The sequence below is a fragment of the Eptesicus fuscus genome, chromosome 9 (assembly GCF_027574615.1).
Source record: "Eptesicus fuscus isolate TK198812 chromosome 9, DD_ASM_mEF_20220401, whole genome shotgun sequence".
Classification (NCBI taxonomy): domain Eukaryota; kingdom Metazoa; phylum Chordata; class Mammalia; order Chiroptera; family Vespertilionidae; genus Eptesicus; species Eptesicus fuscus.
In genome coordinates this window covers 26610171-26627454 of record NC_072481.1, presented here as the reverse complement: position 1 = coordinate 26627454, position 17284 = coordinate 26610171, and the positions used below count along the sequence as shown (strand labels likewise).

At 38.4% G+C, this 17284-nt stretch overlaps 1 protein-coding gene across 4 annotated transcripts in view; it reads left to right on the top strand.

Moving 5' to 3' along the window:
• MAST2 (microtubule associated serine/threonine kinase 2) overlaps positions 1–17284 on the top strand; it is a 171208-nt gene that overhangs the window by 80711 nt on the left and 73213 nt on the right. Inside the window, exon 5 of one of the 4 annotated variants that reach the window (XM_054720571.1) lies at positions 10275–10469. The exons of the other annotated variants lie outside the window; for them this stretch is intronic. Coding sequence (XP_054576546.1) covers positions 10275–10469 — 195 coding nt within the window. The remainder of the gene's footprint in view (positions 1–10274; positions 10470–17284) is intronic. 4 annotated transcript variants of the gene reach the window in all.

The window sequence follows — 17284 nt, the reverse complement described above, 5'->3', positions numbered from 1 at the left end:
GAAAATGCCAGAGGCAGGGTGGTTTAAACAACAGAAATTTATTTTCTCATAGTTCTGGAGGCCAGATGTTCAAGACAAGATGCCAGGATGATCAGCTCCTAAGAGAGGATTTTCTTCCTGGCTTGCAAATGGTAACCTTGTCATTGTTTGCTCACTTGTTCTTTTTTCAGGGGCGGTTTGTGTGAGAGAGAGAGAGAGAGAGGGAGAGGGAAATGAAAATACTTTCTTTTTATAAGGCCACCCAGTCCTATCAGATTAGGACCCCACTCTTATTTCCTCATTTAACCTTAATTACCTCCTAAATACCTTCTCTCCAAATACAGTCACTGGGGGTTAGGGCTGCAACATACAGATTTGGCGAGTACACGATTTAGTCCATAGCAGATGATAAACTCCACGAGGTCAGTACCGGGTTGTGCGGTACAATATTCCGTCTCCAGGGCCCAGTATAGAGTTTAACAGCTAGTAGGCAGTCACTTAGGCCTCTTTCTAACATTTGTGTGGCTTGGAACAAGAATACAAAGGGAATTATAAGTGTTTAAGAGTTTTTAAATAAAACTAACAAAATGTAAAATAAAATACGTTGTATTTAAGAAATATAGTTTCATAATAACAAATTACAAAAAATGTGTGTAAAGCTATTTATTTTAAGAAAGAAACATGTTAAATATTTTATTTGACTCAATAAGGGTACAAGGGAGACGTTGTAGCTAGTTCATAGACGTGAAAGAAGCACAAATTTATATGTAGTAGCCCTGACTGGTTTGGCTCAGTGGATAGAGCGTCGGACTGTGGACTGAAGGATCCTGGGTTCGATTCTGGTCAGGGGCATGTACCTTGGTTGCGGGCACACCCCCAGTGGGGAGTGTGCAGGGGGCAGCTGATGGATGTTTTTCTCTCATTGATGTTTCTGACTCTCTGTCCCTCTCCCTTCTTCTCTGTAAAAAAAAAAAAAATTATATGTAGTAAAGAAATGTTGAAATCTATAAATGGTTGCAAAACCTGATTTTTTTTTTATGGTAGAAGGGAAGTCAGTTGAACCTCCAGTATACAGAATTTATTTGCTTATCTATAGACAGGAACTATTTTTGCATTGCTATCAGCTATCTATAACTTACAGATTTGCAAAATAACTCAAAGGCAATAAAAGACTAGAATAAAATAATCTATTCTCTAAATAATAATACATAGTTTTCCATCAGAAGATTATCTTTTTTTTCTTTGCTTATACCAAGTTTTCTTATAGTCTCCTCCACCGTTTTGATCTAAAACAATCTCAAATATTATTATTTTTTAAATATATTTTTATTGATTTCAGAGAGGAGGAAGGGAGAGAGAGAGAAACATCAGTGATTAGAGAGAATCATTGATTGATGGGCTGCCTCCTGCACGCCCCCTAGTGAGTATTGAGTCTGCAATTCAGGCATGTGCCCTGACCAGGAATGGAACCCTGACCTCCTGGTTCATAGTTTGACGCTCAACCACTGAGCCACCGGCGGCCAGGCCTGGTTATTTACATAGGAGTAGAAATAACATTAATTTACCATATAGGCCTTCTTAAGTATGCTGTAAATTTTATGAAGGATCTCATTAAACTTTTAAAAGCCTCTATTGTATTTTGAGGTTAGAGAATCTTTCCCATTGCTTGTAAATGATCGGAAATTGTTTGCTGAGCAACATTTAATCTTCCTGCCAGTTGTTTTTGAGTTTGACATGCATCTTTATCCAATAATGCTTGTAATGGTTGGTCTTCAAACTTTTTCGGTTGACCTGGACGTTCTTTGCCTTTCACATCGAAATCATCACTTTTAAAGTGTTCAAACCAGCGTTCACAAGTATCTTGAGATGGAGCATGTTCACCATAAACTTCCTGAAGTATTCAGCTGTTCTGTTTTTGGCACGAAATTTGACATTTTTAAGCGTAAAAATATCTATGTTGTTAACACCTTCAGCAAATTTGACATATGAAGTTTTGAAGCTTGTTTGTCAGTACAACAAAATAGCATACATATCAAATCACATATATATCAACATATGTGTAACTCCATCTATTGAAAAAAAATCCGTGTTATTAACAGATACACGTAGTATGTACAGCCTTTTTATGGGCATATGTTTTCATTTCCCTTGGGTACATACCTGGGAGTGTTCAGACCATAAAAACAGCATCTCAGTCATTGCTATCACCAATGGGAATAAACTTATTATCAGCTGTAAACAAACTTAAAACAAAACCAAATTATCTAGAGGACAATTAAAGTTAGAAAAATTAGAGTGTGAGTGAACTTCAGATTCACTTCTGGGAGCCAACTCCAGATCACCACTTCAGATTTACTTTTGGAAGCCTGGGCAGCCCACATGAGGTGCACTTCCCTCTGTGGCTCTATGAGGTGAATCTACTGGGCATTCTGATGGAGAACTTCCAACACTGTTTAACAGGCAATTTTCAAAAAACGATAAAATCATGGCTCTCATCCAGACATAAATGGAAAACATTTAAAGATGAACAAAAACCTCATCATTAATAAGGGAACCAGACAGATGTTATAACCAGTCATCATTTTTTTTCCTGTTATCAATTTTTATATTATTGAAAGTTGGCAAAATGACAATTGAATTAATACTGTAACCATCTAGTAAATGTTCATCTGAGCAACAAAGCAAATAATTCCCAAGGTACTCAAATGTCCATTTTTTTTTTCAGCTTAATTTCAGCAAAATCACTATGTTGTAATCAAGATATCTTATAAATTATTATTTATATTAATTATTTTATATTATATATTGAAATGATATTTTGAATATACTAGCTTACATAAAATATTTTAAAATGTAAAAAATTGTGTTATTTTTACAACAATGCCAAATTAAACTTTCTTGAATCGTTTTAGTTCTTACATTTAAAAAAATTAAGTTCTGCTTAAAGTATATTTGTTCTGCTGCAGCAATAGAAATCAGAATTGGTAAAAACAAAACTTAAAGCAATATATAGATTTAAAAAGGAACCATGAATCTCTCACATCATCCCAGCTAGTGTGGCTCAGTGGTTGAGTATTGACCCATGAACCGTTCGGTAGATTTGCATATTAGCCTTTTATTATATAGGATTGCTGTCTGCAATATCTAGGGCCATATAACAATTTTTTCATATCTTTAATATTTTCAGTGCTGGGATATTTTCAAGAAAACCAAACATAGCAGTAAACTAAACCTTGATCTGTAATGGTCCTAAAATAGTTTATAGAAATCAGTTTGGGGTTATTTGTTGGTGAATCTTCTTCATAGTCATGCATGATAAACATACTCTAAGGTGGTCCCCATATAGTTTTCTCCTCCAGTTCATACTTTTGTGTAATCCTGGTCCCCTTGAGTGTGGGCAGTACCTATGACTTGTTTCTAACCAATAGAACATAGTAAAGATGATGGGATATCACTCCTGTGATTATGATGTGTTATATAAGACTTTGTCTATTTAAGTAGACTCACCATAGAGACTGTACTAGCTTGACGAAGTATCCAGCCATGTTGGAAAAGGCTCTGTGGCAAGGAAGTACAGTGGCTTCTAGGAGCGGAAGGTGCCTTCTAATCCATATCCAGCAGACTTGTAAGGATACTCAGAAGAGTTTTTCTCCAGCACCTTCAGACATAGCTCAGACAGTGCAGAAAGACTTGAGGACATCTCCCTGGACATTTGTGACCAGTAAGAACTTTTTATTCTGTGGAGCTGTCTTAGTTACTGGAATACCACCTCATGTTAAAGTACCAGCTTCACAACCTTGCTCAGAGTCTAAGCTTGAATCTCAGATTCTACCTCAGAGGCCTCAGAGAGATCAAAGAGTTTGAGAACAAGTATTCCTCCCCAGAGGGGATCTAGACCATTCCGTGAGGCAAGGTTAGCAGGGTGATGCTGAACCCTGAAGAATTGTTAGACACCCTGACAGTCATCAACTCTTCATTGGTAATCTGCCTCATGAGATGGACAAATCAGAACTTAAAGATGTCTTCCTTTCTTTCTTTCTTTTTTTCTTTCCTTTCTTTCTTTCTTTCTTTCTTTCTTTCTTACTTTCAAACAGTTCTTTTTTTAAATTAAAAAATTGTTATTTCTAGATACATCTAAGCACATATTTTATTTAAAACAAATTATAATTTTTAGTAATTGTTCAATTACCAGAACATAATATTGGTCTTTGGCCTTACATATATTATGTCTAACCTTGCACATAAATATATTTAATTAGTAATACAAATTCTGCAATTCTGCAAAATGTTTCTCAGCTGCCATGTGATCTGTTATATATTCTGAGCTAAATTATCAATATCTTTAGAACCATTAATTGGAACAGAAATAATGTAAATGGATGTTTAGCTGTACATGGAAACAATACTCCTATTAGCCAAGAAATCTATTACATTCATGTTAACCTGAGAGGAAGGATTTGACAGGTTAATTTGTCTTTTTGCTTACTTCTAAGACTGTTTCTTGAATACTTTATAATTTTAGATAGAGTTTTCTTTGACATTGCACTTTTACAATTCATAAATAGCAGTCTGAACGTGATTGCTTTTTAAAAAAGGACGGATAAAGAAAGATGTGGACAAGTGTTTTCCTGGGTTTTGAACAGTATAAGTCACAAGAATGGGTTTTTAGGGTTTCACTTTGCCAGTGCAGAACGCCAGATCACAAGTGACAGAGGCCACCCCATATCCTTAATTAACTTATTTTTTTGTATTTGTGTTATTTTACAGCACTGCTAAAGTGAGAAGCTCGTGGCAGAGGCCCTTTCTTACCTGGCTTTAAGGGTGATAACATAGTCAACAAATAGTTGCATGAATGAATAAGAAGAGGTGGATGTTTTATTTTTCGTAAACTGTTGAGTGCTGTCACCAGGGAAATGTTAAGCTTTCCTAGTGCTGACAAAGCCACAGGAATATTGGCACAGATGGATTTTAATGACAGTAAATGTGAAGAAAGTGCTCTATGTGGGGATGTGTTAAACCTTGGGGAGTAAGAGTGATATCTTCCTTGGGTCAGATGAAGGTCATAAGACATGACTTTCATTCTCTAAAAATCAAACAAATATTTTTTAACTTAAGCATTATTTAAGGAGCTCCGTGCTCTCCTTCCTCTTCCAATTTATTATTGTGAAGCAGGCTAGAGAGAAATCCATGTGCTATTTGTTGTCAGGGCCTTTTACTGAAAGGTATTATGTAACAAAGCGGTTTATAAAATTGATTCTAGAGATTACTTCGATTCATCACCTTAGCTGAAGACAGGATTTAAAAGGATATAATGGGAATAATTATAGCACTTATGTCATAGGGCTGTGATGAGGACTACGTGGGTGTTACGTGTAGAGTGTTTAGTAAGTACTTATAAATGTTGGTTTCTGTTATTGTCGTTGTTAATATTTAGTAGCCTGGGATTGGGTATTAGAGAACTGGAGAATACTGAGTAGAAACTTAGGGCTGTGCCTTAACTCTGCGGCCTTAGCTTGAGATGGGGATAAATCTCCACTGACTAGTCTCTTAGTTGTGGGAGTGTGGACTTTGGTGACCAACCCTGAAATTATCACAAGACTTTCCCAGAGTGCGATTTAGTACTTGTTGTGAGGTGCCAGATTTCTGAGGGAGCATTTTCATTTTCATTAGGACTTGTAGAGAACAGGGGATTCTGAAATAGGGGCTGTGAGAGTCTAGTGATTGGGCTGGTACATGGAGAGGAACCGCGAGTATCTGTATCTACTAGGCAGAGTGAGTTTCTAGGGTAATTAGTGGCTTTCAAATTTTTTAGACTGTGACACTTGATAACAAATGGACTTTACATTTTAACCCATCACATGTGTTTGCACTTGTATATTTATACATGTTTCAGTAATGTCACAAACACAAATTTCACAAATGATTTTTACCCTTACTGTGTGTGAAACACTCTGATATTTTCTCTTCTATTTCATTCTGTCTCTCTTTAAAGAAAATGTTGGTCCTGACTTCCTAAATTGACTTCATGACTCACTAAAGAGTTGTGACCTGCAATGGAAGAAGTACTGGTTGGAGTATGAATTAATCCTTTGAATGTTACCCTAGAAAAACAATTTGACGTACTTTGTCATCTTGATGAATGAGAGGAGCCTGTCAGAATTGGCACGTGTTCTGGAGCAGGAGACCAAGACTTTTGCTTATTTTTTGGTTTCTTTCGCTGTCAGTGTTTATCTCTACAGTTTACTTGATCATTTGACTCTGCTCTTCATGCCAGGCTGTTTTTGTCAGATGGTTTCTTATGTGTTTGGGCTTATCTCCTCCTTTAGATCGAGAGCTAGCTCCTGGAGGGCAAGATATGTAACAGCTAACCGTTCTCGAGCACTTCCTCTGTGCCAGACACTTCTGTTTCATGTGTATTTAATCTTCACCATAACCTATATATCTTGTACCTTAGTTATTTTCATTCTACAGATGTGGAAACTGAATCATACAGAAATTAATTAGCTTATCCTTAGAGTTCTTTTGCAGCTTACCTCAATATCTTTTGTAATGTCTGCCATATAAATGATTTCATTAATAGTTACTGAATGAAATTAAACTAAATAGTTTCTGGACTTATTTTCTTTAACTTTTCCTATGGCTTTTCTCACCACAAGATTATTCAAGTGATTAGTGAGTAGTAGAAATTGAATAGAAAATGGCTCTGAATTCTGTATAAAAAAGGGGTACAGAGTTTACTTAAATTGATCAATTCAGAATTTGAATATTGACTATGCTTTAAACCCTAACCTTAAGGCTCTGTCAATATTCCATAGGCCTGGGTTTGAGAGTGAATAATGTTGCAGAAATTCCCTCATATCCTTAGCTCATTAACTTAATGATTTGGGATCCTTAATATGCTATCTTCCAATCCCTTGCCCGATGCAACAGCTGTTCTGGCCTGGCCCACGCCTCCTGAGTTAATAGTATTTCTGTCACAGGGTGAGTTTTCAAGTTGGTATGTACAGTTTCTGCCAGCGTGTTCTCTGCTGCCAGGCCTCAGGCTTGGAGGTTGCAGCTGATTTGTGGGGGAGGGAGTTTGGTGCTTGTTACTGAGGAAGAACAGGGTGCTCTCTGGAGCTCTGATTTGTTACAGGCTGAGTGTGAATGATGTCAGGCAGATCAGAGGACGGACAGCTGATTCATTTGGGATCTGGAACTCCTCACTCTCACTGCTGCTTTCTGGGCTTTTAGGTCTTTTGGGGAGAAGTCCTGAATATTATGTTTTTGAAGAAAAGTGCTTTAATTTTTCTATTAAGTTTGGGAAGCCTTTGTAAGTTTCCTTTGGCGTATAGACTGCATACCCCTTGTGTGAGAAAACTTCCTGCCAAGACTCCAGTGTGAGAGGGCAAAAGCTTGAGTAGCCAGGAATATGATGAAACGGAGGAGAGAGAGACTGGGAGCACCATGCCTGCGGATTCAGTAAGGAGGCTGGGGTCTCTGAGTGGAAACTGGCAGTTAGGAAAAGAACTAATGCCAACTAACAGTCCTTCATTTACTTGGGTAAAGACTCTGCTTTGGAGATGTCTGTCAGGAAGAGGGCTGAGCTGGCTTCATAAATTCAAGGTCAAAACAGTGGTCCCTAGCAGGGGCATATAGGGTTTCTAATTCTGAAAATTGAGTTGAATGTCATTTTAGGGATTTTTAGGTACTTGGGGAACTGGGTTAACAATGAAGATTGATTGTGTGGTATTTTTGTCCTGCCTTGAAAACAGATGTTTAAAGTTAGTGTCAAAGCTGCAGTACAAGCCCTATGAATGTGAGAAACAAATGGAAACGAAAGCATCTCCTTCTTTGGCTAGAGAGGTTATTGTATTTCTGCCCCTGGCCTGTCAGCTCAGGACCTCAAATCTGCCTTTGTAGAACCAAGCCTGAGTCCTTTAGGGTATGACCTAAATTTTATTTCTGTGTTGTGTAATATAGAAGGTATTTACGTGAGTATTTAAAAACTAGAGAGTGGAAGAAGCTTTTCCCCTCAGGATATCTTTTTTCGAGAGCTGCTCAGGCTTATTTAAAATGAGGAAGTGCTGAGTGACTTGATCAGGAAATTGGGGAATCAGTGACAGAAGTGTCCTAGAATCCATTCCACCTCAGTGGTCTATCTTGAACTGCCTTTGCATAACTCATAGAGCGGAGGGAGTGCACTTGTATTCCCCTGAATGTTGGTGCTTACCCAGAGACAGCATGGCGTACTCAAATTGACAGACTTCTCCAGTGGGCTTTCTTTGGGTCATTACCCTTCTGTGTTAGTATATGCTCATTAATTGAATTAATGATTCTACCAGAACTTGGAAAATCAGATTTGTTTGAAGTATATAATTATAAGGATTGTTATACAGTTGACCCTTGAACAACATGGGTTTGACCTGCGCAAGTCCACTAATACGTGGCTTTTTTCCAGTAAACACTGTAAATGTATTTTCTCTTCCTTAATAACATTTTCTTTACTGTAGCTTACTTTATTGTTAGAATACTGTATATAATACATATACAAAATGCAAGGCTTCCTTCTAATCAACAGTAGGTATTAATAGTTACGTTTTTGGGGAGCCAAAGTTCTACACAGATTTTTGACTGCACAAGGGGTCAGTGCCCTTAATCCCACATTGTTTAAGGGTCAACTGTACTTTTAAAGAAATGGTTTATTCCCATACTAAGACTAAAAAGTTAAAGACTATGAAGAAGAAGCTTTATCAACTAAAGTGTCATTTGCAATTAAGATGACTTGTTAGCAAAATTAAAAATTTTTTAAATTCAGTTTGTAGTTTAATAAAGCATAAGTGGTCAAAAACCATGTTTTCCAAATATTGGTAATCGTTGTATCTTTTTTAGTGACTTTGAATTTAGGTTAGGAAAATTCTCCTTGAAGAGCTAGTAAATAGTTTATAAATCACTTTAACTTTTTCACACAATCCTTTTTAGACTCTAGCCCCATGTATAATCATTTTTGCAGAGTGGTAATTAGGAGCACAATGAGAAGGAGATTTGGTTTTGGCAGATTTTTTTATAATCCTAATTTTATATTCATCAAAATGGCTAAAGCCTCATTTTATGTGATAAGATTTAAGTCTCCAGAATTTTGAATAAGCAATACTATTCAGTTTAACAAGAACTAAATGTCTTATATAGTCTAATTATAAATATATATTACACACATACATATATTAGGGAGCTTATTTTTGAAATAGTTCTTTAGAAAAATGGAAATTCTTAGTCAGAAATTAATATTTTTACTTCTTATAATTTTAAAAAATATGTTAAGTTTATGGAAATTTGGGCATACCTGTAACTTTAAATAATTGTCAGCCCTCCGCTTTTCTATCTTATTATGTCCTCATACTGTATACTCATCTGAGCAATATGCTGAAGATAGCTAGAAGGATAGGAAGGTAAAGATTTCCTTTGAATATATATAATTAAACACAAGTAGAATGTCACATATCCATATCCAAACAGTCAGCAACAACAATACAGGGAATTAACATTTTAAAACAGATTAGGTGCTTAGGTGATACTTAAGTTTGTTGTTAATCTTGGGAATAAAATATTGTAGTTCAATTGGTATTTGTGTAGAAAGCCATGCTGCTACTATAGCAAATTAAATGCTGCAAATCTGTTAATAATTTGTCATCATCTGTGGCATATCTGTCAGTGATCAACAAAGGAGAAATCTATATTTATCATCTGTCTGTTTTCAGTCTAATGATCTTATTTACTTAATAGTTTTTATTAGCACTTAACACATCAAGATGGTTAGATTGTTTTAGGGGGGAAAATAACCTGGAAAACTAAACTTTAAGTAGAAGCAAATTTTATTATTCGGAGTTGTGACATTATTTGATATACTCAGGCAAAAGTTAGCTAAATAAGTTGGTGTTATTATAGATGTAATCTAACAATTCCTAAGCTATTGAGAATGTTTGACTTTTATGGTAGTATTTCTCTAGGAAGTTTTAGTCATTACACACAAAATATTTAATTGATGAATTATAGTAAATTTGCAATATTTTCCCAGAAGTAAACTCTAAAGATTGACTATCTAAAGCTGGAATTTTTGGTTTAAATTCTGTAGATTAAGTTTTAGTCTTAATGGTCATTCTATGCCAACATCGGTACTGAAGTATGATATTTGAGAATGATTTTTGACTACTTACTTTTCTTAAGTCTTTTGCCTAAATTAACACACTTTGAAGATGTTTCTTTTTGGTTAAAAGTGATCACTGACCTTGTTTTTTTCTACTATGATACCTTGTCAGAATCTCTACTTTTTGCCGAGGATCTGAAGTAAACCAGCACATGTTTTCACCCACATTGGCTCCAGCCCTATCGCTCATTAAAGTTCCATATAGTGCCGATTGTGCTCTGGCTGCTTCTCCTCTTGCTTTTTTCCTGAACCCACAAGCCCATAGCAACCCTGGCAGTCCTTGTTCCAGCCGCCCACTGCAGTGGAGGTAAGAAACCTGCTGTGGTGTGAATGTGAGCCTGGTGATTGCTTCCGGCCTAATAGATAAAACCCAGACCTTTCTCCTTAATAATGCGGAGAAACTGAATAAAAGGAATTTCACAGATCTCTGCTCAAAATTTTAGCAGATGGTAGGATATCTATTAGTAGTTAGATGTATGCCCTTACTGATTGTGATCACCTCTAGGAGAAGCATAGCATGACAATGCTAGAGCTCTCTAAAGGTTAAGTAGTTCAAACACCACATTTTACACAACAGGAAATTTTTATTCCAAAACAGATTAAGTGATTTGCTCAGATTGCTGAAAATAACTCTCTCCCCCCTTTTCTTTCTGCCTCTCTTTTCAAATATTAAGCATTCTTTGAGTATAGACTTTTAGGCATGGAGGAGAAAACAGTAAGCACAAAGAGATAAAGTCTCTGCCCTCAGGGAGCTTAAATTCTAATGGAGGGAGACAAATAAGTTAATGAGTAACTGTATAACAGATGGACATAAGTGATACTGGGAAAATACAGTAGGATAAGGGCAGGAGTTGTCATTTTATAAAAGATAGTCAAAGAGGCCCTCAATGGTAATTTGACATATGAGTAAAGACTTAAAAGAAGTCATGGAGCCAGAATAGAGGTATCCTATATAATCCTATATAATAAAGAGGGAATATGCTAATTGACCCTCATACCCTCACACAAGATGGCCACCCCCCGTGTGGTCAAAGATGGCCGGCAGGGGAGGGCAGTTGGAGGCGACTGGGTCTGCAGGGGAGGGCAGTTAGGGGCAACCAGGCCGGCAGGGGAGGGCAGTTAGGGGTGACTGGGCTGGCAGGGGAGGGCAGTTAGGGGTGACCAGGCCTGCAGGGGAGGGCAATTAGGGGCAACCAGGCCTGCAGGGGAGGGAAGTTGGGGGCGACCGGGCCAGCAGGGGAGTGGTTAGGAGGTGATCAGGCTAGCAGGCAGGCGAGCGGTTGGGAGCCAGCAGTCCCAGATTGTGAGCGGGATGTCCGACTGCTGGTTTAGGCCCCATCCCACAGGAATCGGACATCCCCCGAGGGGTCCCAGATTGGAGAGGGTGCAGGCTGGGCTGAGGGACACCCTCCCCCCCACACACACACAAGTGCATGAATTTCGTGCACCAGGCTTCTAGTATAAAAGAAGAGTGGTTCAGACAGAGGCAAGAGGAAGTGCCAAAGGCCTGATCTAAGAGCTTGCTTCATGTGTTTTTTGTGCAATAGAGTTTAGTGAAGCTGGTGTGGGATTAAGTTAGGAAGTGAGAGGTGGGAAATGAGGTCTGAGTTGTATAGTGTGGAGCCAGATGGAGTAGAACTTTAAAGCCATTGGATTTTTGTATTTATGCTGAGTGAGATGAGAAGCCTTTGAAGGATATAAAACAGAAGAAGTCATGATCTGATTTAGATCAGAAGGATCACTGGCTATAGATAGAAGGCTGCTGGTATAATTTAGGTAAGAGGCAATGATTGTTTGAACCCATGGTGGTGCAAATGGTAAGAAGTGGTCAGATTTGGGGACGTATTTTGAAGGTAGAATTGGTAGGATTTGTTGATGGATAGGATGCAGAGTTTGCGAAAAACATGAGGACTGAAGATTTGGGGATGAACAATTACAAAGTTGGAATTATCATGAACTAAGACTTGGAAATTGCAAGTGATAGCTAATTAGACATTCAGATAGACATATGTGAGCTCTGGGCTAAAAATACGTGATTAGGAATTGTATAAGGGAAATAAATAGATTTATGAGGTCATACCAAGGTCCAGTGAGTGACTATTGATGGAGAATAAAGAAATAGCAAAGGTTTAAGCCATGGCACAATCTGACTTTAACATGTTGGGAATTGAGGAATTCTCTTCAGAAAGGAGAAGAACCAACAGAGAGGTATGTTGGAAGCCAATTGAAAAAAATTTTTCAAGATGGAACGTATGATCGACCAATAGGGATTTGTTAAGCTTTTTGTTAGAAAACAAAAGTAACCTGGAAAACTAAAAGTTTAAGTAGAAGTACAATTTATACAGACTTAGGTAAGATTATTTGATATAGGAGCTCAGATTCTACAATTTAAGCAGTATTAGACTGACATAGGACAATGTTAGAGGCTGACTTCTCCCTGAAGCCACCCCTTTCTGTTGTACTGGACCTTGGTATGAGATCGAAAAAGATTATAAGTTGGGTGGCACCAACAGCCTCAGGTGGGCCCTGTCTTGGCGCATGGTTTCTTTCTTTTTTTAAAAAAATATATTTTATTGATTTTCCACAGAGAGGAAGGGAGAGGGATAGAGAGCTAGAAACATCGATGAGAGAGAAACATCAACCAGCTGCCTCCTGCACACACCCCACCGGGGATGTGCCTGCAACCAATGTACATGCCCCTGACCGGAATCAAACCTGGGACCCTTCAGTCCGCAGACCAACGCTCTATCCACTGAGCCAAACCGGTTTCGGCAGGTGCATGGTTTCAATTGCTATCTCTTGAACCTGTGATCTTAGGACAACCTGAAACAATGTCTTGCAGTTTTGGCTTGAAAACTTGTTCAATTTCATGTGTGTTTTTTCTCCCCCTAGCTTGTTTACATGCCTGGTTACTGTAATAGTGTTTCATTCCATTCTTCTTTTGTATCTGTCCCATGCAAAGTACCAGTTTAATAATATGGCAAGATGATTTTCCCTTGTTTGCTGGATGTTTGTATTTCCTTAAAGTGCCTTGAATTTTTTTCTGGGATACAGTTAAATTCTTTGGAAGTAGCCCTGGCCAGTGTGGCTCAGTTGGTTGGAGCATTGTCCTTGCACCAAAAGGTTGCCAGTTCAGTCCCCAGGCAGGGCACATGCCTCGGTTATAGGTTCAATCCTGGTGAGGGTTCATATGGGAAGCAACCAATAGATATTTTTCTCCTCTCTAAAATCAGTAAAAACAAATTCTCAGGTGAGGATTAAAAAGTTATTTGGAAATAGTTTGATGCTTTTAGGGAGTACTTTTAGGCTTTGTTAGTGGGCCCAGAGCAGCATTTGAGGCTAATTTTTCCTTAATATTGAGGCAGTACTTTCCGAGTACTCTACCTAATGCCCATGCAGTGTGTGTTTTTTCCACTCAGACTAGTGGGAACATGATCTACTCCTGGCCCTATGTGAGCTCTGGGGAGTGTACCACCTGCTAATTTTCTTGAATAGTTTCCTTACCCACATGCACGGATTGGTACTCAGCTGAAAACTTGAGAGGAACCCTTTGCTGAGCTCTCTCTGTATAGTTATCTCTCTGGTACTCTTGTCTTCCAAATTCTAACCACCTTAGCTTTCCAAAATTCTTAATTCTGTCTCCTCAACTTATGTAAACTGCTGGACTTTTTGGGGGGTACCCTCTTCCAGTATTGCTTCTTTGAAATGTTGTCCAGTAGTAAGCTGGGGCAATCTTAGGGACTTACTTTGGGTCAGTTTTAAGGCTTACTCTCTATGTTAACCATCTGTGCAATGTCTAAAAACTGTTGTTTCACATGTGTTTTTGTTTTTTGTTAATCCTCACCCTAGGATATTTTTTCCATTGACTTTTTATTTCTTTTTTTTCTTTTAGAGCGTGTGGAAGGGAGGGGGGAGTGAAAGAGAGAGAGAAAAAAACATCAATGTGAGGGAGACATAGCAATTGGTTGCCTCCGGCATGCACCCTAATTGTGGCCGGGGAACAAATCTGCAACCCAGGCATGTGCCCTTGACCAGGAACCAAACCCGAGACACTTTGGTGTGTGGACCAACACTACCACTGAGCCACACCAGCAGGGCTGTTTTTGTTTTTGTAGTTTTGAAGTCACAAGGGTAAACCTGGTCTCTGTTTCCCATCATGGCAGGTGGCAGAAATCCAATCTGCCTAATATTTTGAGATCATGCTTCTATCAGAAGTGAGGATTGCTTCATGAGATTTTTGGTTGACTGATTCACATGTTAGATAAACCTAGGAAAAACAGGATAGACTCTGTTTCACATTCTTCATCAAGAAATGAAACAACAAAAGAAGAAGAACAGGCAACATTTGCTGAGTAATTTTCTAACTGGCTTATTTGTTTTGAAATTAATCTTTAAATACCCTGATATGGTGATAATACAGGTCCATTTTAGTGAATAATTGAAGTAAATCTATTTTCTCAAGGAAGACACTGAGGTTAAGGAAATTTTTTATAAGCAGTAGAAATTGTCATTCAACCCCACAGAATCTTACCCCAATGTCTGTGGTTTTAACCTCTCTGCTGTAATATTTCTGATGAAACATGTGCTGTTGTGTTTTTAGTTAATAAATGAAAAAATCGCCAAAACCGGTTTGGCTCAGTGGATAGAGCGTCGGCCTGCGGACTGAAAGGTCCCGGGTTCGATTCTGGTCAAGGGCATGTACCTTGGTTGCGAGCACATCCCCAGTAGGGGGTGTGCAAGAGGCAGCTGATCGATGTTTCTCTATCATCGATGTTTCTGACTCTTTATCCCTCTCTCTTCCTCTCTGTAAAAATCAATAAAATATATATATTTAAAAATAAATAAATGAAAAAATCTCTGAAGACTTAATAACTCTCAGGTACCATTTTCAGCACTTAAAATTTGTAGGTCATTTAATTCCCACACCAATTCTATGAGGTAGGCATTGTTGTAATGTTGGTTTTTCAGATGAGAAAACAGAGGAACAGAGAGATTAAATAAATTACTCAAGATAACACAGCTGATAAGTGGCAGAACTGGGGCTAAAATCCAAGCAGTCTGGCTCCAGATACCATATTCTTAACAACTATACTGTTCTACTGCTCCATCTAATATACTCCTTTATGTAATATAGTATTTTCTGAACCTAAATAATTACACAGCCTTGTCTTTTCCCAAAGTGACATATTCATAACATTTGTTAACAACTCCCTCTATACTAGGGTTGAGAATTGGTATTTCACAGTCCATTGTCACTTCTAGGCCATTAACTGTATGCCTCCCTTTTAAATTTTTCTTCTTTTAGGCTTATAACATTCATTTTATCTTTTTTCCTGGCTCATTGCTGTCCTCCACTAACTTAATTTTTGCTTAGTATTCACATTCAGAGTCTAGGATAGAATTAGTGCTTAGTGTACACAATGATGAACCTAAATTCTACAAAATCCTTACCATGTACATGTGCCTATCAAATACTGCTATTTTTAAGCAATTGAGCAAATGCAAGTGACAAGAAAAGAAAAACGATTTCAGTAAATAATGTGAATAGTGAAGAACTAAAAATGAAAGCTATTGGCAGTAGTGAATTTGACCTCTATTTGAAAATAGACAACTCAGGAGAGAGGAAAATAGGGTCTACCCACATGCAGTGGCCATATTTGGATGCCTTTTATCCCCATGGAGTATAATTCCTCCTAAAGTAGGAGAGTTTGCAGCAAGAAACCCTTTTTAGTGTGATGTCTGTGTTGGAAGGGTTCTAGCTCTAGCTGACTCCCTACTGATTAGCTTACAGAGGTAACTAAGGTTAAGCATGTTAAGAAGGGATTAAAACACAGACACAAAGAAGACAGCCATTGAGAAGCTAGGGAGTGAGGCCTCAGAAGAAATGAACCCTGCAGACACCTTCTAGCCTCCAGAACTGTGAGGAAAAAATATCTGTTGCTTAAGCCATTTAGTCTGTAGTACTTCGTTATGGCAGCCTAGGAAACTAATACAGCTATTGAGGCTTTTGGCTGCATTGCCCAAAAGGACTAGAACACAGTGTCCGCTTGCATGGTAATTAGAACTAACCCTGCTCAGAATGCTAACCCTCTTTATTAACCGCACCTTAGTGATGTGCTTAGGACCTTAAAAAGTGTTGCCTATAATAATCTCTAGGACATTCCTAGACCGGTTTGGCTCAGTGGATAGAGCGTCGGTCTGCGGACTCAAGGGTCCCAGGTTCGATTCCGGTCAAGGGCATGTACCTTGGTTGCGGGCACATCCCCAGTAGGGGGTGTGCAAGAGGCAGCTGATCGATGTTTCTCTCTCATCGATGTTTCTAACTCTCTATCCCTCTCTCTTCCTCTCTGTAAAAAATCAATAAAATATATATTTTTAAAAATAATAATCTCTAGGACAGTCGGGAAACAGTTTTAAATGATGCCCACTGAACTCTGTATTATATTTCTGTTTGTTCCTTGATGAGAAGGAATAGGTCTGTTATCTAGAGCAGCGGTCACTGATCTAGAAGGCCTTGGTTCTAGCTCTTAAATGTCTTGGATGGGTATTGTATTAGAAATACTGTTTTCCTCCTTCTGTATAGGGAAAACCTAGTTCTTCCCTACTGTGTTTCCTTACTACTCACACAGAACCTTTTACTTCTGATACTCTGGTCACCAAATGTGTGGAGGTTTTACCCCACACCAAGCAATTTTCTGTGGCACTACCTGGGTGTTCTACAGTTTAGCTTGATTCTGATACTGTCTACCTGGAGATAGCGCCAGATCCCACAGGTTAAGGGCCAAGTCCCACAGAAGTGCTGCCACCAGACTTCGGATGCCATTCACTACATCTCCAGGTTACCCACAACTTCTGTCCGATTTGGTTGCAAATCAGAGGTGCCTACAATCCCCTCTTCAGCTTCGATTAATTCACTAGAGCAGTTCACAGAGAACTCAGGGAAACACTTTCTTACGTTTACCAGTTTATTAACAGATATGATAAAGGATACAAATGAATAGCCAGATGAAGAGGTACATAGAGCAAAGTCTGAGAGGATCTGGAGTGCAGGAACTTCTGTCCCATGCAATGGGGGTGCGTCATCCTCCCATTATGGGTATGTTCACCAACCCCATACTTTGG